The 27,282-nt window shown below is 43.6% G+C and overlaps 1 protein-coding gene across 1 annotated transcript in view; it reads left to right on the top strand.

Annotated features, from left to right (window-relative positions):
• The window catches only part of DYNC1I2 (dynein cytoplasmic 1 intermediate chain 2), a 225,430-nt gene that overhangs the window by 95,646 nt on the left and 102,502 nt on the right, over window positions 1-27,282 (top strand). The window contains exons 6-7 of the mRNA XM_082260314.1: window positions 19,268-19,327; window positions 24,466-24,581. Coding sequence (XP_082116440.1) covers window positions 19,268-19,327; window positions 24,466-24,581 — 176 coding nt within the window. The remainder of the gene's footprint in view (window positions 1-19,267; window positions 19,328-24,465; window positions 24,582-27,282) is intronic.

The raw sequence follows: 27,282 nt of genomic DNA, 5'->3' as shown, positions 1-27,282 counted from the left end.
TATATATATATATATATCTCGGTATGACCTGCTGGCCTCAGTAAATAGCTCAGCACAAACGTGGTAGAGAATTCCAAAGTATATTATTGACCACTTTATTGGTAAAATGTGGTTTATGTGGTTTGTGATATGACTGAGCAGTGATTTGCGATACCAGTGTGGTGAGTATTGTTTTATATCTGTGTGTATTTTTTTTATTTATTGTATTTTTATGTCTCATGACAGGTTACCTTTAATGCAAGCCTGTGCTTCTTCCATGTAGAGAAATGTTACAGGCTCTTGTTAACGCCTCCTGCAATACATACCGCAATTGAGCCTTGTTCAGCTAATGGCATCAAAAATAAAAAACCTGTATGACTTTATATGGTACATCATGTGATTCACTCCCTTCCTGTCGTGATCTTTCAGATGCTTGGTGATTTACCCCATGCTGTCACAGTGGCAGGTATGGAGTCCTCAACTTTGTGCCTAAGGCCCCTTTCACACAGGCGGACCGTTCAGATCCCCCTGTCAGTTTTTTTGGGCGGATCTGAACGGTCACCCCGTGCGGCATCTGATGTCAGCGGCGACATGTCCGTGGGCATCGGCTGTCAGCGGAGACATGTCCGTGGGCATCGGCTGTCAGCGGAGACATGTCCGTGGGCATCGGCTGTCAGCGGAGACATGTCCGCGGGCATCGGATGTCAGCGGAGACATGTCCGTGGGCATCGGATGTCAGCGGAGACATGTCCGTGGGCATCGGATGTCAGCGGAGACATGTCCGCGGGCATCCGATCTGTCAAATCTGGATGGATGGAAACCTTATTTTCCATCCAGCGGATCGGATGAGAACGGACAGACGGTCCGTTCCCATCCGATTCCCCCATAGAGATGCATGGGGACCTGACAACTGTGTCACTGCACTCAGAATGACTCAAAACAGCTGTCATCCTCTTGCTCAGCGGGGGATCGGTGAATCGATCCCCCGCTTAGAAAAACTGAGTCCATCCCAAGGACTCCATATGTGAAAGGGGCCTTAGAGCTTACAAAGGGCCTCCTTTGTTCACTTCCAGTTGGGGAGTAAAGGAAAGCGGAGTATGTATTGCTGGGGTACTGGGCTCTTTCACACGGGCGGTCCGATGAGATCCGCCTGTCAGTTTTTTAGGCGGATCTGATCGGATGCCCCATTCAGCCCTATGGAGCAGCGGATGTCAGCGGTGACATGTCCGCTGACACCCGCTGCCATCCGCATCCGATCCTGTCCGTGAAATCCGGACGGATGGAAACCCTATTTTCCATCCGTCCTGGGGATCGGATGGGATGGGATCGGATGAGAGCGGACAGGCGGCCCGCTCTCGTCCGATTCCCCAAAGAGAGCAGCGGGGGATGTGACACCTCCCTCTCCGCACTGCAAGCGGAGATGGAGCTGTCATCCGCAGGCTCAGCGGGGATCGCGTATCGATCCCCGCTGAGCAGCACGGATCCGCCTACGGAGGTAATACGTTTATCTGCGCAACCTGATCTTATTGCCCTTCATCCAAAATGAAGTTATAGATGGTTGGTGAAGGTCTTCCTTATGAACTCATTTTGCTTATATTGACAGTTGAATATGTAATCGTTTAATAAAGCTTGACAGAATTTGAGATATTTTGGGAAAGAAACAAATACTAGTTTTTAGATAGGAGGAAAAATACATTTGCTGGAAAGTGTTAATGCTATGCAGCAAATACAGAGCATGTGCACTTTTTTAATCTAAGTTCTTTGTATGCTCCTGTAGCCAGGATTGATTTTTAGTGGCATTACATTCTAATCCAGATATCTCAGATTCTGTGTGTTTAACAGATCTTTCTTCAGTTTTTCTTTCACGAAGGACCTGAATATTTTTTTGAGAACCCCCTGGATATTTATTTACTTCTGTTTATTTACAACATGCACATGGTTCTGAATTATAAAGCAGTGTCTTCAAATTATAGTAAATGTTTTTTTTAACAATTCTGTTACTAATTTTACTAACTGTCTGTAAGGTATCTTCCATCGTTTGGCTTTGTTCGTTTTGACAATTGCATATTTATTATTCTGCACCATTTCACAATCCCTAAAATACTAAAGTGCGGTTCTGAGCACACTTTACCTGGTTTAGTCAATGGAAGATACTTTCCAATATAATGATCGTACCTAACATTGTGGTGACCTGTGATGTGTATTAACCTCCTGCATGTGCTTGTTTTACAGTTCCAGAAACACAGTTTCCAAGAAGTAAAGCATATATCTTTTTATTTTCTTTAAAACATGCGTTTAATTAGTTTGTCAATTGTCTTCTAAAAGAAAGCTAATATAAGAATATGTAGACTCTGCACCACCAGTTGCTGGTCAGTAACACTTGTGTGACCATCTGTCGCTGCGAGGCAGTGCATGGACCTGCCTTATACTGGTACTAAATTCCTGTTTAGTGTGAGGGACCACCCCCTTTTTTTTTTTTTCTTTTTTTAACTCGTTTTAATTTGTGGGGCCTCAAACAGATCTATCATAAGCTGAAATGCATTGCATTGTGAGATAGCATGGGTCTGGTTTTCAGGACCAAGAAATGACATGGCACAGTGGGCTCCTGGTGTGTCCTATGGCAGTGAATGTTTTCATTTACCTCTTACAGATTGGCATCTGGCAGTGCATACTTTTCATATTGTTTGCTTAGTTCTATTTTCTCTTTCGCTAGAGAATAAAACTTGTAAATATGGCTTGCTTGTAAAGAACAGACTCAATACTTAGCTGTCCTAACACCCGTGTGTCTGATCTCGAAGGGCCAGTAAAATTTTCCCATGCTACACACTCCTGGAAATGGCTTACCCCAGGTGGGGTGATTTAGCTACTGTCGGCTGGGAACTGGTATCAACTAGAGCTGCACGATTAATCGTATGAAAATCGCGATCTCGATTCACCCCCCCTGACGATCTAAACCTGACATATTCTCGATTCTTTGCATAGCTGAGGGAGCAGAGAAAACAGCTGTGGAAAACTCCCAGTAACTATAAACAAAATGATTACATTGTATCTTTCCTCCCGCAAACCAGCATTAAGTCTCCCAGTAACTATAAACAAAATGATTACATTGTATCTTTTCCTTCCCTCTGCCAGGGAGAAAGGAAGTTTAACCTCTTAAAGACTAGACCTTTCTCTGACACTTGTTGCTTGCAAGTTAAAATCATTTTTTTTTGCTAGAAAAGTACTTAGAACCCCCAAACATTTATATATATTTTTTAGCAGAGACCCTACAGAATAAAATGGCGATTGTTGTAATATTTTATGTCACACTGTATTTGCGCAGCAGTCTTTCAAACGCAATTAATAAACTTTAATGAATAAAAAAAAAACGTAACAGTAAAGTTATCCCAATTTTTTTTTGTTACACAGAGAATCGTGATCTTTATTCCAAGCTAAAAAATCGTGATTCTCATTTTGGCCAGAATCGTGCAGCTCTAGTATCAACACAAGGTTAAAGTATATGTCACCAGCACACCATGGATCTTCAAATGGCATCCTAAAATGATATTAGGGCTATCACATCACAGTAAAGAATTGCAAAGTTTCAGGGCCCCGCAGGACCTCTTCATCAGCCATGTAATGATGAAAGGGACTTGAGTGGCTCCAAAACGTTGCAGTTCTTAGCGGGTATGTGATTGCGTTCATAAACTTTTTAGACACTATTTAAAGATCCACTGTGTGCTGCCAATATTTGCTTTAATCTGATCTTGAAAGGGTAAGATTTCTGAAGAATCTTTAACACCTGACATGCTTTGGGGATGTGTGAGATGCCTGACCCATCACTGAGCACTGTGGTTTGTTCCACTGTCACTGTAGTGATGTAGGGGTCAGCGGGTGACCCAGACAGCACAGAGGAGAACCAGGCATTCCACACTCTGTGTCTTAAGCCAACAATAGACTGTTCGAATCATGTATGGGAGGCTGAATGTACCCAAGTTATTAATTGATCAAATTGGGTACAACCAGCCTGTTGGATTTTACATGTGATTATTGCCAGCGGCTGTTATAACCTCTAGCAATAATCACTGTGTTCTCCCAGTGGGGATGGCTTCCTCCACCCCCTTGCTGGAAGAACACAATGGTTCCGTGGGAGGGAATCTAACAATCCACAGGTTGCAGGAAAGAAAATCTCTGTCTTTGACCAGCCTTAGATGTTAATGATTCCTTAGATGTTAAAGATTCTTCTCCAAGCTTTTAGCTTGTTAGGAAGGGAAAATTCAAAACTCCTATGGCGGGACAATCTTTACTTTGCCGATAGGCCTTATTTACAGTTTTTATTCTAGCAACAGATTTGTTTAAAGAAAACCTATCCCAAGAGAAGTACACAGGCTGTCATTTCTTACTGCTTCTGAAAGTGTTAGTTGCCTGGCTTTGTGCTCTGCGTGTCCATTCACACACACAGCCGCGGCTCAGCCCTGCCCCCTCTCTCTCCTCATTTGCTCACTGGCTGTAATTGACAGCCAGTGGCTCCCGCTCCTGTCTCAGCCAATGAGGAGGGAGAGTTCCCCTGAGAGCCGAGGCTCTCGTGCACATCGCTCTCGTGCATATCGCTGGGTAAAGATGGGTCCAGGTAGGTATTATTGAGGGGGGGGGGCTGCTGCACAGAAGAGGTTTTGCCTTTAGAACCACTTTATTACATTTTTTATGTTTTTGCAGTATTTACCAAGAGATTTGAGGTTTATACCGCATAAACAGATAGTGAATTGACATTTTTAATATAACGTGTGATAATTGGGGGGGGGGGGGGGGGAGTGTCACATGACCCAAATTTTGCACACAATATCCTTTAGTGAATTGAGTCCATTAACATGTATACATTTATGGGCTAATGCCAGGCTATGCTGAATGGGCAAAATGCCGCCACTGCCTTAAAGTCATGAACCTTGTCCACCCTGCCCTCTGCCTCACTCAATATTTCTATTGGGCAGGAAGGCAGTCCATCAAAGTGATGGGCCAATAGGAATGTGGAAAGGCTGGAGGGCGTGAGCTATATCTGACACTATCAGGAAGTGTTGGAGTTCTGCCTGTTCAGAACAGTCCAGTAGTTGAGCAATGCAGAAAGAGGGGAAGCCATAAGACTGCAAAAATTGCACAGTGTAAACATTTTTTTTTGCTTTTTATAATAGAAGTTTTCTTAAGTGGTCTCCAAATTATGATATTAAGAGTGGTTACATGAGATCTCATTTTCTTTGCTTCTGTCAGCATGCAATTAGCTTGCCTTGTAGTGAAGTTTCTTAGAAGTTAAATTATGACTAACCATTTGTTTGTTGACTGCCGCCAACTATTTTTCATCTATGCCCACAAGTAGAACTGGCATAATTTAAAAATCACATTCTCACCACTGCAGGCAATTCTCTTGTGGGCATGGTTTAAGCAAATTCCACTTTAATGTGTATTTAAAGCTTAAAGGGTAAATGTATTATGACTGGACTAGAATCACATAGGTGGGCAGCAAGCTGGAATAGTGTCAAATCTCTAATTGCTGGATACAGCCGAGTGATGTAGATTGAAATATGGATTGTGTGACACAAGGGGTTAGTTTGCAATGTCACCCCTCACCCACTTCCAGTACATAAAAAGACTGGAGCCGCCATTGCAGAGCATGGGGGTTAAGCAGGCCTGCCCAATTCTGCTGGGCTGCTGAATTTATATTAGACGTATGGTGGGTTTCACATGGATTGACACATCTGAGCCTAAGGCAGTGATTAACCCATAATTACAGCCATGTCACATCTTGGCAAGACTATCAGTACCACATCCCAGTGGAAATGCAGATTGCTTCCTTACCAAAGAGCCGATGTGTTAGCCTTCTTCCTGTAGCAATAGTACCATTTCCTGCACATGTTTTCTGCTGTGGGCAATGTTACCAGATACTGATCATTCACACCCAGCATGTACGGGTCCTGCTTAGGATCACATGCTACAGGGGGATCGGATCTCACAGTGGATGAGAAACAGATTACAGCATTCTCTTTAGTGCTGTGACAGACCCCAATACATCACAGAGGGTCTGCGGTATCACAATTGCTGTGCTTTTTGTATCCCCTGTGAATGCAATATGAACAGACATATACGTTGTACACGAATAGCTGGCTAATGAAAAATGCCAGACAAATGTAAAGCACATACATGTGTATGTGAGGTTGATTATATATATATATATATATATATATATATATATATATATATATATATATATATATATATATATATAATAATCAATCTATCTCTATCTATCTATTTGCTAATACAGTACCTTGAAAAAGTATTCACACCCCTTCAAATCTTCCACATGTCATGTTACAACAAAAAAACGGAAATGTATTTTTTTGGGATTTTATGTGATAGACCAGCACAAAGTGAAAAATGGAAGTAAAATGATAAATTGCAATAATGCAAATCTCAAAACTGTGGCGTGCATTTGTATTTAGCCCCCTTTACTCTGATACCCCCAACTGAAATCTAGTGGAACCAATTGCCTTGCCCTAAATATAGTCCACCTTTGTGTAATTGAATCTCCGTATAAATACAGCTCTTCTGTGAAGCCCTCAGAGGTTTGTTGGAGAACCTTTAGTGAACAAACTGCATCATAAAGGTCAAGGAACACACTAGACAGGTCAGGGATAAAGTTGTGGAGAAGTTTAAAGCAGGGTTAGGTTATAAAAAAATTTCCCAAGCTTTGAACATCTCACAGAGCACTGTTCAATCCATCATCTGAAAATGAAAAGAGTATGGCACAACTGCAAACCTACCAAGACATGGCCGTCCACCTAAACTGACAGGCCCAGCAAGGAGAGGATTAATCAGGGAAGCAGCCAAGAGGCCCATGGTAACTCTGGAGGAGCTGCAGAGATCCACTGTTCAGGTGGGAAAATCTGTCCACAGGACAACGATTAGTCGTACACTCCACAAATCTGGCCTTTATGAAGAGTGGCAAGAAAAAAGCCATAAGAAGTCCTGTTTGCAGTTTGCGAGAAGCCATTAGGGGGACACAGCAAACGTGGAAGAAGGTGCGCTGGTCAGATGAGACCAAAATTGAACCTTTTGACCTTTTATTCAGCAGTGACATGGAAACTGGTCAGAGTTGATAGGAAGATGGATAGAGCCAAATACAGGGCAATCTTAGAAGAAAACTTGATAGAATCTGCAAAAGACTTGAGACTGGGGCAGAGGTTCACCTTCCAGCAGGACAATGACCCTAAATATACAGCCATAACTACAATGGAATGGTTTAGATCAAACCATTTTCACGTGTTCTAATGGCCCATTCAAAGTCCAGACCTAAATCCATGTAAGAATCTGTGACAAGACTTGAAAATTGCTGTCCAGACTCTCTTCATCCAATCTGACAGAGCTTGAGCTATTTTGCCAAGAAGAATGGGCATAAATTTCACTCTCTAGATGTGCAAAGCATGTAAAGACATAACCAAAAAGACTTGCAGCTAGAATTGCAGCGAAAGGTGGTTCTACAAAGTATTGACTTCGGGGGGCCAAATGCACTCCACACTTTTCAGATATTTATTTGTAGAAATTGTTAAAAAAACATTTATCATTTTCCTTCCACTTCACAATTATGTGCCAGTTTTTGTAGGTTTATCACATAAAATCCCAATATTATACATTTGTTTTTGATTGTAACATGGAAAAATATGGAAAAGAATACTTTTTCAAGGCACTATGTGTGTATTTTCTATATAGTGAAGTAACAAAAAAAGAATATATCATATCTAACACACATGCCATGAGCCCTGGTGAAAATTCTGTTTTGAAGGCCTAGCAGCAATAGAGGCAACTCCAGTTCTACTAACTTTTTGATAACTAACAAAAATGTAAATTATTTTTTCAGAGCTTTGGTTTTGAAGTACCTTACCCATTTGTTGTCTGTGTAATAACACATGATTCAGCAGTTTTGGCATACACATATATTATCTTTTCTATAAAGCATGGCAAATTTTGAAATTTCAATCTTACATTTTTAAAACATTCTTGACAGGCAGCTTCTGTTGCTAAACAAAGGATTGAACACTCAGAGCTGTCTCATTTTTGTACCAAAAGAGATAGGATATATAACCTAAAAAGTGAAAAATATGGAGCTGCCCCCATTTTTTGCTTTAAACTCCTTAATTATATTTTCAATAGGAATTACTTTTATGAGAAATAAGACCATTCTGGGGTAGGTCACCCAAACCCATGTTTTCTTAATATTGGTATGTCATATACACCTGCTCTGTTGGTCTTGTTTTTCAGACATTGAGCAAAGGAAGTGGGATGTTTATGTTAATATGACCTCATTATATATTAATATATAACAATAAAATATTTAAAAATTCAAGATACTACTAGCTGCATGGAATGGTTGTTAAAAGTAGCCAACGTTCAGCACTCTTTTTTTTTAGCATTGTTCACCCTTTTAAAAACAGTTTTTTTCTTTCGCTCATTGACGGACACAACTTCTCCATTATTCAGAACCATAGGGTTATATTGCCCCCTACAGGAGTAGGTCACTAGGCAGAAAAAAGACTTGGCTACACCAATGGGCAGTCCCAGGTGGTATACTCCCTCTCGCAGCTTTTTTTCTGCCTAATCAGGTGTCGGGGCCTAGTTCCCTGCTTGGATCTACAATCAACTACCAGACTGGGCAACGACCTTGATAATCCAGATCCAGTGGTCCCCCCAGTCTGGCCAGCGACAGTCCCCACCATGGACCAGGGCGGCCAGCGAGTTGAACGTCTCGCGGGAACACACATGAGCGGGCATTGATAGTCCACTTCAGTGTTACCCTGGCCGACAGCCCCCCACTTCGGTGGCAAGGAAATTCTGTCTTGGGAACGTTATCCGCACGCTGAAGCGGTAAGTAGATGGCCCCTTACCTCTTTCCTGGACGGTAAGTGGGGTGCGGGTACTCCCTTGGGTGGTCATCCCTCCAGGGTTCGCCTCCAACCTGGACTTCCACGGGTCCGCCGTTCACACGTGGTCAGACCCACTGGTAATTTAGGCCACGGCTTTGCGGCCTACTGGCTGGATGCTCTGTGGGGAGGCCCTAGTGAGCAGCTAAGGCCGCTGCTCTCCGTTCAGGCATTTGCCCTCCCCTCCGCTGCCTTGGTCGACCCTGGTCCCCTCAGATCCGCGCACTCTAGGCTGGGCGTCTGAAAATTTAGGCCGCATGGCCGAGCCGGACCCCCTTTTTGAAGGAGTGGTACTGTGGAGGTGATCCTGGTCACTGGCAGCCATAGTTGCCATCATGCTGTAATTTGCCCTTCCCAGCGGTGTTGTGGGGCTCCAGGGGGATTCTGACTGCGAGACTACCCGCATCAGAGAGATGATGGCAGCGGGCGCCCCCCCCTTTTGAGGGACTTTTTTTGCATCCTCTGCGGGCCTTTGGAGGGGCGTCATCAATCGGCGCCCTCTGTGCAGGGCCTCAGACGGTGCTTTCTGTGTGGGGCCTCAGTCGGCGGCCCCCTCTGTGTTTTGTTGTGTTTTCTGGTAGCGTTCTCCCCTGCTTATTCTGTTGCCAGATCATGAATCTGGCTCTGTCGCCTCAGACATGCCCACCCTGTGGGGTGAGTAGCCACGTTCCCTGACCTGTCAGCTAGTGAGGATGTTTCCTCCACAGCTGTAGCTGCGCTTGAGAGGCGCTGGTTGACGCAACGATTACATCCGTGCAGGAGACTTTGCAGATGGAGGGTGCAGCTGAGGCGGGTGCGTAGGTGGCCATTTCTTTTTTGGCACTCATTAGCTGTCTCACATGACAAAAATGTGTCCTTATATCTCCCTATTTTGACAAATTGGTCTATATTGAATGGGAGCGTCCAAACCGCCTCCTTGTGGTTCCTAAATGGTTTGATGTGAGGTACCCCTTTGCGGAGTTGCTACTCCACAAGTGGACTGTTCCACCAGTGGTGGACCCAACTTTCTACAGGTTGGTCAAGGCAACCATGATTCCGGTAGAGGAATCTCCAGCCTTAAAGGATCCTGGCTGACAGGAAGGCAGAGGCTGTGGCTCGCATTATGTTCTCAATTGCTAGCTCGGTGCTTAGGCCAGTCCTGGCCATTGCCTAATGTCACAAACACTGAGTAGGCTAAGCTTTTGTGCCATGACCTAGAGGGTGAGCATGTTCCCCTGCCTTGGCTCAGTTGGTGGACCATTTGGTCTAGGGGCTGCAGTTTATCTGTGATGCCTCTTTGGCTGCGGCTTCCCTGATTTCTAAGCTGCCTGTTTCGGCAGTGGGCTTAGGCATGCCTTACTCCTTCAAGGTGGTTAACCGGCTTGGGACTACCCTGGTTGACGACATTCAGTGTCTCGCAGGGGTGAAGGGTACCTTTCTTCCACAGTAAAGCAAAAAGAACCTTGTCACAGACGTGGCCCGGCTTTCTTGGGTCACAAGAAGTTTTAAGCCCTCCTCAGGACGCTCCAAGGGCCCTAGTCTGGCAAGCCAAGGGGAGGATTTTTTCTAGAACCACAGAAAAGGCTCCTTCAGCTTCAAGTTGCGCCCTCACCCATGCCTGGGGTGGGGGGATGTTTTCGCTGTTTTTTCTGGGCCCGCGGACCTCCTTGGTAAACAACCAAGGGGTCCACAAAGTGTTACTGTCTGGTTACAAGTCAAGGTTGGGTTCCTGCCCTCCGGAAAGGTTCTTTCCTGCCAATATGTGTCCTGGACCGATTTCAGGCTCTTCTTTGGGCGGTGCATTACCTGTTGCTTCAGGTATCAGAATGGCTTCAAGGCTTTTATTCAAGCCTGTTCACAATCCCAAAGAAGGAGGCTAGTTTCATCTAATATTGAACCTTAGGGCTCTGAACTGCTTTGTGCGGGTACGGAAGTTCAGAATGGAATCCATCCGCACGGTGGTGGCATCCCTTCCTCAGGGGAACTTTCTTGCTTCTATCTTAGAGGATGCTTCCCTGCACATTTCAACTTGTGCCCAACTCTAGCGCTTCCTCTGTTTTGCTGCGGGACAGGAGTATTTCCAGTCGTGACTTTACCCTTGGCTCTTGCCTTCACTCCTCGGGTCTTCACAAAGCGTTGGCCCCGGTTCTGGCATTGCCATGACAGCGGGGGATTGCAGTACTGGGCTCACTGGATGACCTCCTCTGGCAAGCGGAGTGCTCTGCTGCCCTAATGGACGACATAGGGATCACTATACAGGTCCTGAAAGAGTTTCGTTGGACTCTGAATTAACAGAGGTCTGCTCTGATTACTTTCAGAAAATTGGATTATCTAGGTCTGACTCTAGATTCAGCTCTAGCCATCTAGCCAGAGTGTTCCTTCCTCTGGACAAACTCCAGAATTTGCATGCTGCGATTCTTCTACTGCTGTCCAGCAGGTGGTCCTCCCTCCAGACTTGCATGCAGGTGCTAGTCCTACTGGTATCTACCTTTTTCGAGGCGGTTCCGATTGCACGGTTTCATATGAGGTCCCTTCCAAGGGAGATCCAGGTGAAATGGGACAAGTGTCCAAGGTCTCTGGACAATCGGATTCGGCTGAGTTGGGAAACCACGGGGCCACTGGCTGGTTGATCATTTCCAGGTTCTTTGGCAGGGCAAATCCTTTCTCCACTGGTATTGAAAAGTGGTCACCACGGATGCCAGTCTGTCCTGGGACTGAGCTCTGCTGAGGGTTGTTGGACGCTGAAAGAGTCCAGATTATCGATCAATGCCTTGGAACTTTGGGCGATCAGGCTGTGCCTGGATCACTGGAAGGATTGTCTCCGGGGGTTACTGGTATAGATTTAGTCAAACAATGCCACGGTGGTGGCCTATGTCAATCACCATGGCGAAACAGAGTGTGTGGGCAGCCCTGGAAACAGCCGGGAATCCTCCGGTGGGCAGAACGCTTCGTTCTGGCCCTTTCTTCCGTACATATTGCAAGAGTGGAAAACTGGCAGGCCGACTATCTGTCGGCAGGCGTTTGACCAAGGCTAGTGGTTGCTTCACCTGAACGTTTCATCAGCTACGTATGTCTATGGTTGGGCTCCCCCGAGGTGGATCTGTTGGCGCCATGGCTCAACAGAAAGCTACCGAGGTTTGTGGCAAGGTCACCGGATCCTCTAGCGGATGCCACAGACGCTCTGGTGGCCATGTGGGGCCAGTATCGTCTGATTTACGCTTTTCCTCCTCTCAATCTTCTGCCACGGCTTTTACGCAGGATCAAGGCCGAAGAGATTCTGATCATTCTAGGGGCCCCAGACTGTCCTCACTGGTCTTGGTTCGCCGACCTGGTGCGATTGGTCGGCGACATACTTTTGAGACTGCCTTTTAGGGAGGATTTGCTGTCCCAAGGGCCGATCTTCCATCCTGCTTTGCAGTCACTGGCTTGAAGGCCTGGGTGTTGAAAGCCAGGTGCTGAAGGATGGAGGTTTGCCTGGGTCAATGATTCCGACACCGTTGAAGGCTAGGAAGTCTACCTCTAGAAAAATCTACCATCGTACGTGGAAAGCGTACATTTTGTGGTGTGAATCGATTGGCATTCACCCTCCTTTTTTTTCGCTAGCTCGGATTTTGACCTTTCTTCAATGAGGTGTTGAGTAGAAGTTGGCCTTGAGTACCATCAAGGTCAGGTGTCTGCCTAGGCGGTCGTCTTTCAGCGGCCCATGGCCTCGCACTCCCTGGTGAATACCTTTTTATATTTAAGGGGTTCGACATCTGACTCCACTGGTGCGGTCTCCTTTACTGCCTTGGGATCTGAACTTGGTGCTTTCAGTTCTCCATAAGCCTTCCTTTGCAAATGTTCGGGAGATTCCCCTGCTTATGCTGTCCCACAAGGTGACCTTTTTTGATGGCTATCACCTCTGCTCGCAGGGTGTTGGAACTGGCGGTGTTGTCTTGTCGTACCCCCACTTGGTGATCCACAAGATAAGGTGGTTCTTTGCCCACGTCTGTCATTCCTTCCTAAGGTTCTCTCTGATTTACCTTTGAATGAAGACATTGTGTTGCCTTCCCTGTGTGCCAGGCCTAAACATCCTAAGAATTTTGATTTGCATACCCTGGATGTGGTTCTGGCGATTCGGTGTATCTCGCAGCCACAGAGTCTTTTTGGAGGTCAGACTCGCTGTTTGTGATCACGGATGGGCCAAGAAAAGAGCTGTCCACCTCATCTGCGACCATTTCCAAATAGATCAGACAGACGGTGGCTCAGCCTATTCTATTAAGGGTCAGATTCTTCCTTTACCCGTAACGGCGCCCTCTACTCGAGCACTTAGTGCTTCTGGGCCTTCCGTCATCAAACGTCAGTGGCACAGGTTTGCAAGGCGGCTACCTGGTCGTTGGTGCACACTTTTACCGATTCTATAAAGTGGATGTGTTGGTATCTGTGGATTCTTCCTTTTGCCGCAAAGTTTTGCTGGCTGCTGTTTAAAGGCGTTGTTTCCTCTTTTGGGGGTGTATTGGTCAGGTTGACTCCAGTTGTTGAGCTCCTAGTGTACCCGATTGGCTATTAGTTTAGTCTTGGGTTTTTTGTTGTCCCACCCCTCATGTTTGGCATTGCTTGGGGACGTTACTTTGGTTCTAAAGAATGGAGAAGCTGTGTCCATCAATGAACGAGAAAATGTGATTTTTGACTTTAAAATCCATTTCATTGAGTTCATTGACAGACACAGCATCCACCCCTCTATGGAGTTTTAATACTTCTGACACTGCTTGTTAATATACTGCTTGTTAATATACTGAAGACCTCTAGCAGAGAGGGGGAGTATACCACCTGGGACTGCCCGTAGGCGTAGCCAAGTCTTTTTTCTGCCTAGTCTCCTACTCCTGTAGGGGCAAAATAACCCTATAGTTCTGATTAATGGAGAAGCTGTGTCTGTCAATGAACTCAGAGACATGGATTTTACGGTAAGTCAAAAAGCCCATTTTTACGCAAGGTTCTTTTTTGTTAAGTCATGTTTGTTCAGAAACAGTGGAAAGCTGTTTTTTACCTTAGAATCCCCCAGCATACTGTGAATATCCAGACGCTTGTTAATAAAGACTTTTCAGCACCATCACGCATAACTCCCATCCGCATTAACATAAACTGTTTTGTAAGCACAGGCAAAAGTGATTAATTTCGTAATGCGTCTCTTGATACCATCTGGGAAAAAAGACGCTGTCTTCTCTCATATTTCTGTTTTTCAAATATGTCTTAAATATGCTGATTCCTAAACTGGACAGCTGCAGTGAGTTACACAACCAGCCTGATTGTTGCAAAGCTGGAGTTTGTGATGTTAGAAATTAGGTGGCTTTTTTTGCTAAGGATTATCAAACTGTGACTTCATATCTGTTCTGCATGGTGTCTCCTGAGACCTGAGACGCAAGTATGGGAAAGACTGTAAATAACACAGGTAGTCTTGCAATAGAGGTCTTCTCCGGCCAAAAAAAAAAAAATCTTTCACAGTTCCTGTGTAAATGCCACATTTTAGGTATGTTTGGAATCAGAAGCCCATGCTCTCAAGGATTCCTTGTACCACATGGAATGTTTTGGCTTAACAAAAAGCTAAACACCAGTTTAAAGGCAATTTCACATATGTTTTACTTTTTATAGAATTTTCACATTTGTTTTTAATATATTTTAATATATTTTTATTCTTTATTCTATTCAAATAGGTTATTTTATTTTAATCTGATAAATATGAAATATTCCACATAGACATTTTGATGTTTACTGATTTCCAGTCAGCATTTAGCGCTGTGGACTTCTTTACACATGTTTACTACTTGGTTTACTGGGAAAAATAACCTGCAGCGTGCAGCAGCTCAAGCTAAAAATGCCCACTCTTGGAACTTAATAAGAGCCAATTCACACATTTGAATTTTTTGCCAGATGTGTTTTACCTTGAGATCAGTAAAAATGATCGTCAAGACACAGCAGTGCACGTTGAGGTGTGGTATAATGTGCTTTAACTTGCAAAGTAAAGTGCACTGCAACTTCCTTCCTTCCCGCAACCATAAACACTGACTGTGAATCTCTCCCGCAGTACTATTGCGTTCTGCCAGCGGGGAGTCTTCTCTAACGGCAGAACACAATAATTACTGCTAGCAGCAATAGCTGCTGGCAGTAATTGCATGCAAAAAAAAAATCAAGACAGGCTTGTTCCACTGAAGACGATTGATGGATCGACTTCAGTACAACCAGCCTACCTATTGATGAATTGAATCTTGGCAGGTTCCCTGCTCAACTGCCATGATTTGCTCCATCTATAGCCAGCTTAAGTTATCGGAGTGACCCACCCACCCACCCCTTGCCCTGTCTGTTTTCTTCAAATGGGCAATGTGGAGGCTCAGTCAGAGAGAGTATGAAGGTAAACGGCTTCTGCTATTCTCTATCTTTAGAAACCCCCATAATGTTGTAACATCAGTGCAATGGGTGCAATTTGCATTAAATGTTTGTTTGTAAAATAAAGATGTTATAGCGATTTAGGTTAAATGAATACTGCACACAGGAATGCAGCAAATTATTCTATTTTTTTGAATAGCCAGTATTAAAGTACTCCTTTAAACTGTGCTCATGCTGGCTATATTAAAAGAGCATTTTTAATGCTGAGGTCCAAATTACTGTATCAGGTGGGAGTGAGAGCATGTGAGAGGGGGGTTTGAATCATAGAAAGAGCTCACTACTATGATGATGGAGGTGAACATTAATGCCTAGGAATGGGATAGAATTGCATAGAATGGGACTGATAGCAGGTCGTTCCTAGTGTTTATAACCGTAGACATGACCAGTAGGGATAGATACAAAGCTTACCGCAGTATGAATGTAAAAGCAGTAGGCTTGTGAACTGGACATGCAGCGACATGTGGAGCAAAGAAGATCCTTTGACTTTATTTTTTTTTGTTTGAATGATGCCATCTGTCTCTTGCTATGGCATGCATCTCTTATGAATGTGATCAGCAGTAAGGTTTGATCTTTAATAAAGTGAAATTCTACACTAAAATATTGTCAAGTAGATGCCTCCAATGAGTGAATTTCAACTTTCTTTCCCTTTCTGACACACAACAGGAAGTGAAAAGACATTACCCCAACGTAATAGCAAACCCCACCTTTGGTTGTTTTCCAAACAACGGAGCATTTACCTCAACAATGGAGTCACAGGCAGCAATAAAATCCTTGTGAAGTGTGTATCACTGGCACAACAGAAATAATGCCAAAAATGATTTATAAATCTGCCGCAGTTTTAAAAATTCTCACTGAAGTGTGAAACTATGACAAATGCTATAAATGGTGATATCCGTGCTAAAATAATATCAAACACATAAACTTAGAAAATATATTAAAAATTCCGTATGCTTAACATAAAAATGGTGACTGTGAAAGTCCCTCTGTGACTCCAAAATCCAATTCGATGCTGTGCACACTGATCCACACCTCTGTGCCACTATCCACCACCAACTATTTTGCTCACTCACCAGAGCCCCTCCAATATTGGGCATTATAATCCACACTTCAGGGATATTGGATCCACTGTATTACTCAGCTTGTCCTTAATATCTCATCCAGAGCTAGTGTATGTTATATTCTTTCTCTACTCCTTACCAGAATGCTCATGCAATAAAGAAGGTGCTACCATTGCGTAAAACATGTTTATTCCATAAAATTCACAATTAAAAACGTGTTTTATATTGTTAAAATTGCTAACTCACATTTGCTAGTGCCCTCTGACTAAGGGCATTAAGTCCATCCAGCAACCACACGTCTGTTAATGCACCGCCGCTCCGATAACTTTGGCAGGCGAAATTCACAGCTGTTTAGTGCATAAACCAAAAGGTAGCATGCGTGTATTGCGTCACTATGCCTCGACATGTTTCGCATGAAGATGCATCATCAGGACGCAATACACGCATGATACCTTTGGTTTATGCACCACACAGCTGTGAATTGGGCCGCACGCTGGCCCCAGTTATTGGAGCGGCGGTGCATCAAAAGACTTGTGGTTGCTGGATGGACTTAGTGCCGGTCGGAGGGCACTAGTAAATGTCGGCACTTTAAACACTATAAAACACCTTTTAATTGTGAATTTTATGGAAGAAGCATGTTGCGCAATGATAGTATCTTCTTTATTGTATGAGCATTCTGATGAGGAGTAGAGCAAGAATATAACATACACTAGCTCTGGATGGAGATATGAAGGACAAGTTGAGTAATACAGTGGATCCAATATCCCTAAGGAGTGGATTATAACGCTCAATATTGGAGGGGCTCGGGTGAGTGAGCAAACTAGTTGGTGGTGAATAGTGGCACAGAGGTGTGGATCAGTGTGCACAGCATTGAATTGGAATTTGGAGTCACGGAGGAACTTTAGTCACCTTTTTTTATGTCACTCTAATGAACTCTCTCTCTCTCTCTATACATATATATGTTTTTTAAGTTTATGTGTTTGATATTATTTTAGCATGGCTATCACCATTTATAGCAATAAAATCTTGATAGAGGTTCTAACTACTCCCTACTCTACCTAAAACGTAAAGCGATATTAAACCCAAAAGCAACCCTTTATTAGATTGCAACTTACCAATTTTTAGATGTGATGGCTGCATTTGTTTTCTTTTTTAAACTTTCTTTGCCTTATTTTCACCTGGTGATCCTGCCAGTAAGTATTGTTTATCTAAAGAACAAGCTGTCCTGCAGATGTAGTATTTGGAGGGTTAAAATAAACAATTTACCACTGACGGGTGCTTATAATAATCAACTTTTATTTATTTGTGTAAAACCTTTTTCCCAAAAGTTAAACTGATTACTGTAACTGCTTAAAAAATGTGTCCCGGAGTTCAGCTTCAATTTAGTGTATCTAAATCTGCTAGTACATCTAACACTCCCCTCCCCCCAGACTGTCAGTGTTGTTCTCCAAAGGTGCCCCTGTGCTCCTTCATCCAGAGTGGGGGCACTCTAATTCAGGAGGTGTGTTACTGGCCAGATCAGGTGAAAACAGACATCACTGCTAATGATTGGTTAGTTGCAATTAATTACAGTTTTAGTTTTGTGTTCAAAACAGCATAAAACAGGTTCACTTTATTTCCCAACACCCAGCAGCACATAAAAAAAACAATTGTTCACTTACAGAAGTCTCCCATGTTATCTGGGAGTTGCTCAAGTTTTAGTTTAGACAGCTAAAGATTATTTTTATGTTAGGGCCTATTCACAGCAGCAGCTGCTTTCTATTGTGGCCAGTGGTGTTCTCTGTGGAGTACGCAGTGCTGATAAGCTGATTACAGTTCATTTCACATTTTTACTTTTTTTTTTTTCTTTTAATAAAATGACATTTATGTTTATTTACCGCATCACATTTCAATGTTGTTCAGTGTCCTACTCAATTACACCACCCCAACGCAATGGTGTTAATTGAACAGGCAGTTTGCCTTGTCTCTGTGTTGGGACTGTGCATCTGGTGTGATTAGGCCCTAAAGTTCACCACGCAAGTACGCGCATGGGTGCTCAACCTGTGGCCATCCAGCTGTTACAGATCTACAAGTCCCATCACCCTTCAAGTCTCCTTTTGGGAGTCATGCTTGTAACTGTCAGCCTTGCAGTGCCTCATGGGACTTGTAGTTCCGCAACAGCTGGAGGTCCACAGGTTGAGCACCCATGACAGTCTGATTGTACATTCTCATTTTAGATCCACCAACAACTTGGAAGTTCAAGGGCTTGCCTGGTTGGATACAAATTGATTAGATAGATTAGGTAGCTCCTCATATTGTTTTGCAAACCTAAAGTTGATTTCATGGTCAGATTATAACTCGTATGGTGACCATAACCATGCCAGGCCTAGGCCCTGTACTGTCATATGGAGTAGGTCACATGGTCCTCCATACCTAGAAGTATCAGATATTTTCTTTGCCCCCAGGAGCTGAACAGAGCATCGGGGCGAGCAAAGAAAAGGTGAGTGTGCTGCAGAAAAAGGGGGATTACAGGGAACTTGCTCTGAATGGGTAAACTATGGGTTTTTCTTTAATCCCCCTTCTTACTGTACAGGTCAGATTCACTTTACTGAAAATGATTTACTGTGTTCAAGTAAAATTGTGTTGTTGGCAATGTTTCTAAAGCATATTTTTTTTTCTAAGTAGAAATCGGCTCTGGATGATTCTTTGATTAAATGTATTTATATGATATGTATTATATTTGTCTTTACTACATGATATTTCATTATGTTGCTAACCACAGAAAGCTGTTCTCGTCTAACCCCTTCTAACTGCCTTATGTGTAATATTTAACAAGTTTGGTTTGTTTGCTTAACTAACGTTTGACCTTTTCCGCTAATGCTGCGTGGTTGTCTGCCAACCAATCAGGACACTGCATTGGGACACTGATCCATCAGTTCTTCAGCTCCACTCTGACCATGAATTGGGGTACTTCAATCCTTTTCTATCTGTTCTGTTACATTTTGGTTTTGGATTTGTATTTGTCATCTGCACACATGAACATTGCGAATGCACATCACTTCGCTTATTTGTTTTGAGCTACTCAGTATCACTTGCTAAGAATCATGGGATTATTTTGGGTGCACAAAAAAACCCACATTACAAGGTTTGAACACTTCTCCCTGTAATCAGGTGGGGGAGCTACTCTACTATCTAATACACAACAAATATTCAAACACCAAGGTGGATATAGGCTCAACCCCAATCCATGTATTCCAATGAATACACTTAAAAAACCGATCTTCTAACTTCCCTATTGTTCTAAAGTTTCAATATCCCCATGGGAGGGGGGGGGGGGTAGTAGATGTGAGAGATAGAGGTGGTAGATGTGAGACTACTCCTATTCACATAGAAAACTAAACCTTTTATTCTAGAAATAAAAAACCCACATATGTAACAAGACCTATTAAAATAATTTTGGGTGCATGTACCTGTTGTCTATATTTCTTAAAAATAAGGATGGGGTTCAGGGTTGAAAATGATCCTGACCATTTTTGGTCAATGACATCACGCAGGATCCCTGGCCTGTTTGTTTACAAACAGAAACTGGTCAGGAATCTGTCATTTAGTAGTGGTTGTACCACTGGCACTAAGGCCAGCCATAGACAAATCAAAATTCGGCCAGTTCATAGGAACCGAACGATTTAGATCAGTCTATGAGCAGGCTAGTTGTACTGAAGTCACTCTATCGATCGACTTCAGTACAGTCAGCGTGTCAGGTTTTTCTCATGAGATCACTGCCAGGGGCAAAAGCTTCCAGTAATGATCATTGTTTTCGGATGGCGGAGAAACCTCTCACTATCAGAATACAATAACTTAGCGGGTGGGATTCCCCCATCAAGACTGACTGTGTTGAAGGGGAAATCAAAAAATGTCTTTCCTTCAAATCTATGACTTGCTTAAGGGCTCTTTCACACTATGAGTCCGCCAAATGGACTCCGTTTATCTCAGCAGGGGATCGATCCGCCGATCCCCGCTGAGCAGGAGGATGACAGCTGTTCTCCGCGCTGTGTGCGGAGACACAGCTGTCAGTTCCCCATGCATCTCTATGGGGAAATATGTATTGGATGGGAACGGACCGTCTGTCCGTTCTCATCCGATCCGCTGGACGGATGGAAAATAGGGTTTCCATCCATCCAGATTTGACGGATCTGATCGGATTTCAGCGGATATGTCTCCGCTGACATCGGATGCCCCATAGAGATGCATGGGGGGGGGGCGTTCAGATCCGCCAAAAAAACTGACTGGTGGATCTGAACGGTCCGCCTGCGTGAAAGGGGCCTAACCGACAGATTTCTGGTTGCTATTTGTAAATGTCCCTTTTTTAAAGGAGTACATTATACTGCTCCAAAACTTCACATGCAGGTTTAATGCATCCCCAAAGCATGATATTTAAAGGATTTGTGTATATTTATTGTTGCCCTTAAAGCAGAGTTCCAGCCACCTCTTAAAAAAGCAAAATAAAAAAGTCAGCAGCTACGAAAAGTGTAGCTGCTGGCTTTAAAAAAAACAGCCACTCCCACGGTCCAGCGGTCTTTATCCTCTCTCCTCCCTCGGTGGCGCTGGCACCTTCACTATGGGCACCCGGCTGTGACAGCTTGCAGCTTCACAGCCGGGTGCCCACTGCGCATGCGCGAGTTGCACTGCGTATTGTGAATGGTGAATTTAGTCTTCTGGGACCTGTCAGTGTCCCAGAAGACTGCAGGGGGAGGGAGGAAGGAGAACTTCCGTTGCCGAGCGCCACGCAAGTGGGAAGCCTGGAACCTGTCAAAATTGAGGAGCGAGGGACGAGTCCTTAAAGCGGAACTTCCCCTTTAAGCAGCATTAAAATACTTTTGTTTGGCACTGGGACATGTCCCTATGGCAGTGCCGAGCTATAGATTTCTGTGGGATTCAGCACTATGTTCGTTGTTTGTGAAATTCCCACTGGGTTTGCCAATTTGTTCAGCAAACCAAACTCCTCACCAGTTCACTCACATTTTACCCCTCACATTTTTGTAAATATTTTATTACATCTTTTCAAGTGACAACACTGAAGAAATGACACTTTGTTACAATGTGAAGTAGTGAGCATGCAGCTTGTATAACAGTGTAAATTTGCTGTCCCCTCAAAATAACTCAACGCACAGCCATTCATATCTAAACCGCTGGCAAAAAAATGAGTACACCCCTAAGTGTAATTGTCCAAATTTGGCCCAAAGTGTTAATATTTTGTGTGGCCACCATTTTTTTCCAGCACTGCCTTAACCCTCTTGGGCATGGAGTTCACCAGAGCTTCACAGGTTGCCACTGGAGTCCTCTTCCACTCCTCTATGACGACATCACGGAGCTGGTGGATGTTAAAAGACCTTGCGCTTCTCCGCCTTCAATTTTGAGGATGCCCCATAGATGCTCATTAGGGTTTAGGTCTAGAGACATGCTTGGCCAGTTCATCACCTTTTACCCTCAGTTTCTTTAGCAAGGCAGTTGGTCTTGGAGGTGTGTTTGGGGTCAATCGCATGTTGGAATACTGCCCTGCGGCCCAGTCTCTGAAGGGAGGGGATCCTGCTTCAGAATGTCACAGTACATGTTGGCATTCATGGTTCCCTCAATGAACTGTAGCTCCCCAGTGCCCGGCAGAACTCATGCAGCCCCAGATCATTACACTCCCACCACCATGCTTGACTGTAGGCAAGACACACTTGTCTTTGTAATCCTCAAATGGTTTCCATCACACGCGCTTGACATCATCTGAACCAAATATGTTTATTTTGGTCTCATCAGACCACAGGACATGGTTCCAGTAATCCATGTCCTTTAGTCTGCTTGTCTTCAACAAACTGTTTGCAGGCTTTCTTGTGCATCATCTTTAGAAGAGGCTTCTTCTGGGACAACAGCCATGCAGACCAATTTGATGCAGTGTGCGACATATGGTCTGAGCACTGACAGGCTGACCCCCCTACCCCTTCAACCTCTGCAGCAATGCTGGCAGCACTCATTTGTCTATTTCCCAAAGACAACCTCTGGATATGGCGCTAAGCATGTGCACTCAGCTTCTTTAGTGGACCACGGCAAGGCCTGTTCTGAGTGTAATCTGTCCTGTTAAACTGCTCTATGGTCTTGGCCACCGTGCTAAAGCTCAGTTTCAGGGTCTTGGCAATCATCTTATAGCCTAGGCCATCTCTATGTAGAGCAACAATTCTTTTTTTCAGATCCTCCGAGATTTCTTTGCCATGAGGTGCCATGTTGAACCTTCAGTGACCAGTATGAGAGAGTGAGAGCAATAACACCAAATTTAACACACCTGCTCCCCATTCACAATTTGGACATTTCACTTTAGGGTTGTACTCACTTTTGTTGCCAGCGGTTTAGACATTAATGGCTGTGTGTTGAGCTATTTTGAGGGGACCCCAAATTTACACTGTTTTACAAGCTGTGCACTCACTACTTTACATTGTAGCAAAGTGTAATTTCTTCAGTGTTGTCACATGAAAAGATATAGTAAAATATTTACAAACATTTGAGGGGTGTACTCACTTTTGTGAGATACTGTATAAAAGAAGCTGCACTTTTTGGTCTGCTGAATGTATTCACATAGCATTCCTGGTACAGTGTTCAAATTAGATGAAATCCACACCCCAACCTGTATCCTTACTCTAAACTAGTGGTCCTCAACTCCAGTCCTCGGGGCCCACTAACAGGCCAGATTTTAAGTATTACTCTTAGTGGGGAGATGCAGACTAGAATACTGCAATCACTGAGAGGCAAATGAGATCACCTGTGATGTAATTTAGTTATCTTGCAAACCTGGCCTGTTAGTGGGCCCCGAGGACCAGAGTTGAGGACCACTGCTCTAAACTAACGATGGCCTCTGGCGTGTTATGATAAAGCCCGCCTGGAAGCTGGCTCTGCATACTGCCAATCATAGGCAGCGTGTGTATGTGAAGCTGCCGGTCTGGAAATGGCTCACTGCCTATGATTGGCGGTGTGCAGTGAGTGCTTCTTGGCAGGCTTGATCCCGAGCTCATCACTTCTATAAACCATCGGAGCTCCCAACTTTGATACGAATTTAGATCAATGAATAAACAATACATGGCAACACACTTGCAGTAACACACTGCAAATTACAGGTGTGCCGAATGGAAATTTTGGTGCTGAAACCAAAACCAAAAATTCCAGGATGCACTTGGCCGAAAACCGAAACCGAAAAATGACACTTTAATTATTGGCACCTTTAACGCAAAAAAAAGCTCAAGAGAAATGTTTTCCCATATTGTCTTCACACTGGTCCGTTGCGCTTCAGTTGTGGTGTTAAAAAATCTTGCTTGCTGCATTTTTGGTCTTTTAAAAAAGAACGCACCTCCCTGTTGAGCTGCTTTAAAACGCAGCAAGAATGCATCAATAACACCCCCGTGTTAAGTTTTTAATGCGTTTTTTGCGTCACTTGACCTATAAAAAACAAACCATGAGCACAGTAAAATTGTGGAAAAATTGCATGCGTTTTTAGCGCCATTATCGGCACCCTTTTCTCTCATCGGCAAAATGCTGATAACACCATTTTTCGGCCAATATGTTTTGACTGCCGAAATTTCGGTGCATCTTACTGCAAATGTGTAAATTAGGACTAAGGGCTTGTTCACACTTGCTCAGTATACTGATGCTTATCAAACACGCCTATAGCGTTAATGCATGTTAATAGGTTCATTTGATCATTTAATGAGCAGTAAAAACGCTCCCCCAACTGCCATATGTACGTTTGCGGCGCAGTTAACATGCGTTTTTGGTGTGTTAAAACTGCACCATAAACGCCTATTATTGTGTATTGTAACAAAGTGTAATGTACTAACGCACCCCTCAAGCGTCTGTTTTTAATTCTAGTGTGCACTAGGACTTGGTATTAAAAACTAGACCAACACAGATTATTTTACCCCTTTCCCTTCAGATAGTGACCACACATCTATGTCCATCATTGTTCTAGTATTTGATGTATTCTTGTTATAGTGTATTGGATTCAGCCTTGTCTGTCCTAGATTCTGGTAGCTAAGAACAAACTAGAAGGTTCTAACCTGCTGTTTCACTCTCTTCAGACGTGGTCCTTTGAAGTTGGGCATGGCCAAAATCACTCAGGTGGATTTCCCTCCTAAAGAAACCGTCACATACACAAAAGAAACCCAGACCCCAACCTTGACTCAGGAAAATGAAGGCAAGTTATGACTTTTTATTGTTAGAATATGTTATGTCACATTTTGTTTCTGCTGTACAAAGTTGTTGAATTCACTTTGAGGCGGATGACATGGAGTTGAATTTTCTATATTTTCATAGTGTAAACCTGCAAATAACACAATTCCTGTGATAGGATGGCTACACTTACTCATTCCACGGTTTCTATGGAGGGGGCCTTAATTGTTCAGGCTGTATTATTATGTAGGGGTTGAGGAACTCGGAATTATTAATTTGTAGAAAGACGATAACATTTGTCCTGCTTGTAGTTCAGCTTATGGAGAGTGACAAGGACATTGCATTTCTGGCATGATCACAAGGTATTTTCTGTACTTGTTGAAAATGTTGATTCTCCAAGGCAACACTTGGGGTGTGGGGGGGCCTTCCACGGCAGCAATCAGAGCTGCCGTAAGGATTTGTTTATTAGGGGTCCAACTTGTGTAAGAGCAGTATGTCAAGCAAGCTTTGCAAAGCATTTTGCACTCTTTGAGCAGCTTTGTTAAAACCTTTAAAAGATGGGTTTACTTTTGGGAACGTGTTACATATGCCACCCGTTTTTAGAGTGGAACATTCAACCCACTCCTGCAGCTGCTCGAGGATCAGCTGCCCCTGTGTGACAGCAGTATCGGGAGAAATCCTCGTACTACCTGTCAGCGTTCTGTGAATGAATGAACTACAAGTACTGACATCCTTTGCGGCTGTTGACTTGTAGTTCTAAATGAACTACCACAGCATGGCTGAGCGCCGTGGTGGTAGTTCATTGATTCTTCCTGTCATTGTGGAACTTCCGGGCAGACAGCTTACACTGACAGTCTGCAGGAGTCCTGCATGGCACCAGCAATCTGTTAACTGCTGGTGCAATGCTTTCCATGCTCCTAAAAAAACATAATAAATGCAACTGCACGTTACCTGCAAAAAAATATGCATTTATTTTTTACGCTGAGAGTATTGAAGGTGAAGCACTGAAGGTGCTTTCTCCTTCACTCCGTCTTCCTTCCTGGTTCGCAGACTCTGGATGTGAGAGTGGCCAGAGCCGCAATGACATCACTCCCGCACATGCACGCAGGAGCCACCATTTACACCACAGGACTTCTGAAGAAACACCCCGGGTGTTCCTTCAGAGCGCATGCTCGAGTGACGTCACTGGCTGCATCTACAGTAAATATCTCCTAAACTGTGCACATTTAGGAGATATTTACAGTTACCTATAGGTAAGCCTTAAAGGAGTTGTGAAGTCAGAAAGTTTTTTTTATCTTAATGCATTCTGTGCATTAAGATAAACCTTCTGTGTGTAGCATTCTCCCCAGCACCCCCTACTACTTACCATCCCCATCTCTCTCCAGCGATGTCCACGAATGTCTCAGCCATCCGAGACTCCTCCCGTCTGGCTGAGACGCAGCAGCAGTGCCAGTGGCTCCCACTCGGTCAATTGGTCAGCCAATCAGGAGAGAGATGGGACGGGGCCGGGCTAAAGCCCCGTGTCTAAATGGACATGGGGAGCTGTGCCTCTGCTTGGGTGCCCCCATAGCAAACTGCTTGCTGTGGGGGCACTCGACAGGAGGGAGGGGCCAAGAGCACAGAAGAGGAGGATCTGGGCTGCTCTGTGCAAAACCATTGCACAAAGGAGGTAAGTATAACATGTTTGTTATTTTTATTGGAAAAAAACGAGACTGTCTTTACAATCACTTTCAGTATAGGCTTACCTATAGGTAAAAATTATGTATGGGAGTTTACTCCCACTTTAAGGACTGGTAAACTACTGTGCAATATATATTGGATTTTTGTTTTTGTTTTAGATATACTTTAAACACTTTGCACACAATAAAAAAGACACGTTTTTCATTGTTAAGGATTAAAAATGAATAGACCTTGGCCTTTTTGTTACACTAGACAAGACAACCCTACACTTCTCCGCCGAATAAAGAAAAACAGGCTGTGAAATAAAATGTAATGTTACACGTGACACGATTTACGCATTATATATGTATGTATTCATTTGCTTTTAAAAGCTGTTAAGTTGAGAAGAGATAAAGTGATCTTACGCCAGGGTTCAGAGACAGCTCTTAGAAAATGCAGCTGGAACAACGGAGCTCTCAGTGAAATAAATGAACATACGTTTTTTTCTTTTATTCTTGGATGCATCTGTAAATAACTGTGTGACAGGCACCTGAAATCATCTTCTGAGCGATCAGGAAGGGAGTTTCAGATTAGTGTAGGCACTGTGGAAACGTGTATACCGCATACTACATGAAGAAGTCTGTAGAGGGGTTAGACCACAGCTGTGCGCTGCAGTGTAGAGCTGGGCACAAAATCCCTTTTATTTATTCACTGTTTGAGCATAGTAATAATAATGTTTATTTATATAATGATCATCTCTCAGCGGGATTCTAAAATGACTCGCAGTTACAGGTAAAAACCTGAAAATGTACAAAGAGAACAAACACAATATAAATATAAAAGATATAAAAGCACAGCGCACAGTGAATAGAAGACATTTGTGATCATAGTAAATAACCACAACTTCAGCTTGGCTTTCAGAAACTGGCAGTGACTGATTAGGGCTTGCTCAAGAACATTGTTTTCCCATATGTGAAGGTGTCTTACAGCTGTCAAGTATTCATGCATTTAAGTGTAAGTAACTTATTTAATAAAGTACACGGCAAAGTAAAGAAACTGCTCTATTT

The sequence above is a fragment of the Pelophylax lessonae genome (assembly GCF_965119305.1).
Source record: "Pelophylax lessonae genome assembly, chromosome: 6".
Classification (NCBI taxonomy): domain Eukaryota; kingdom Metazoa; phylum Chordata; class Amphibia; order Anura; family Ranidae; genus Pelophylax; species Pelophylax lessonae.
This window is presented reverse-complemented; position numbering and strand designations above follow the sequence as displayed.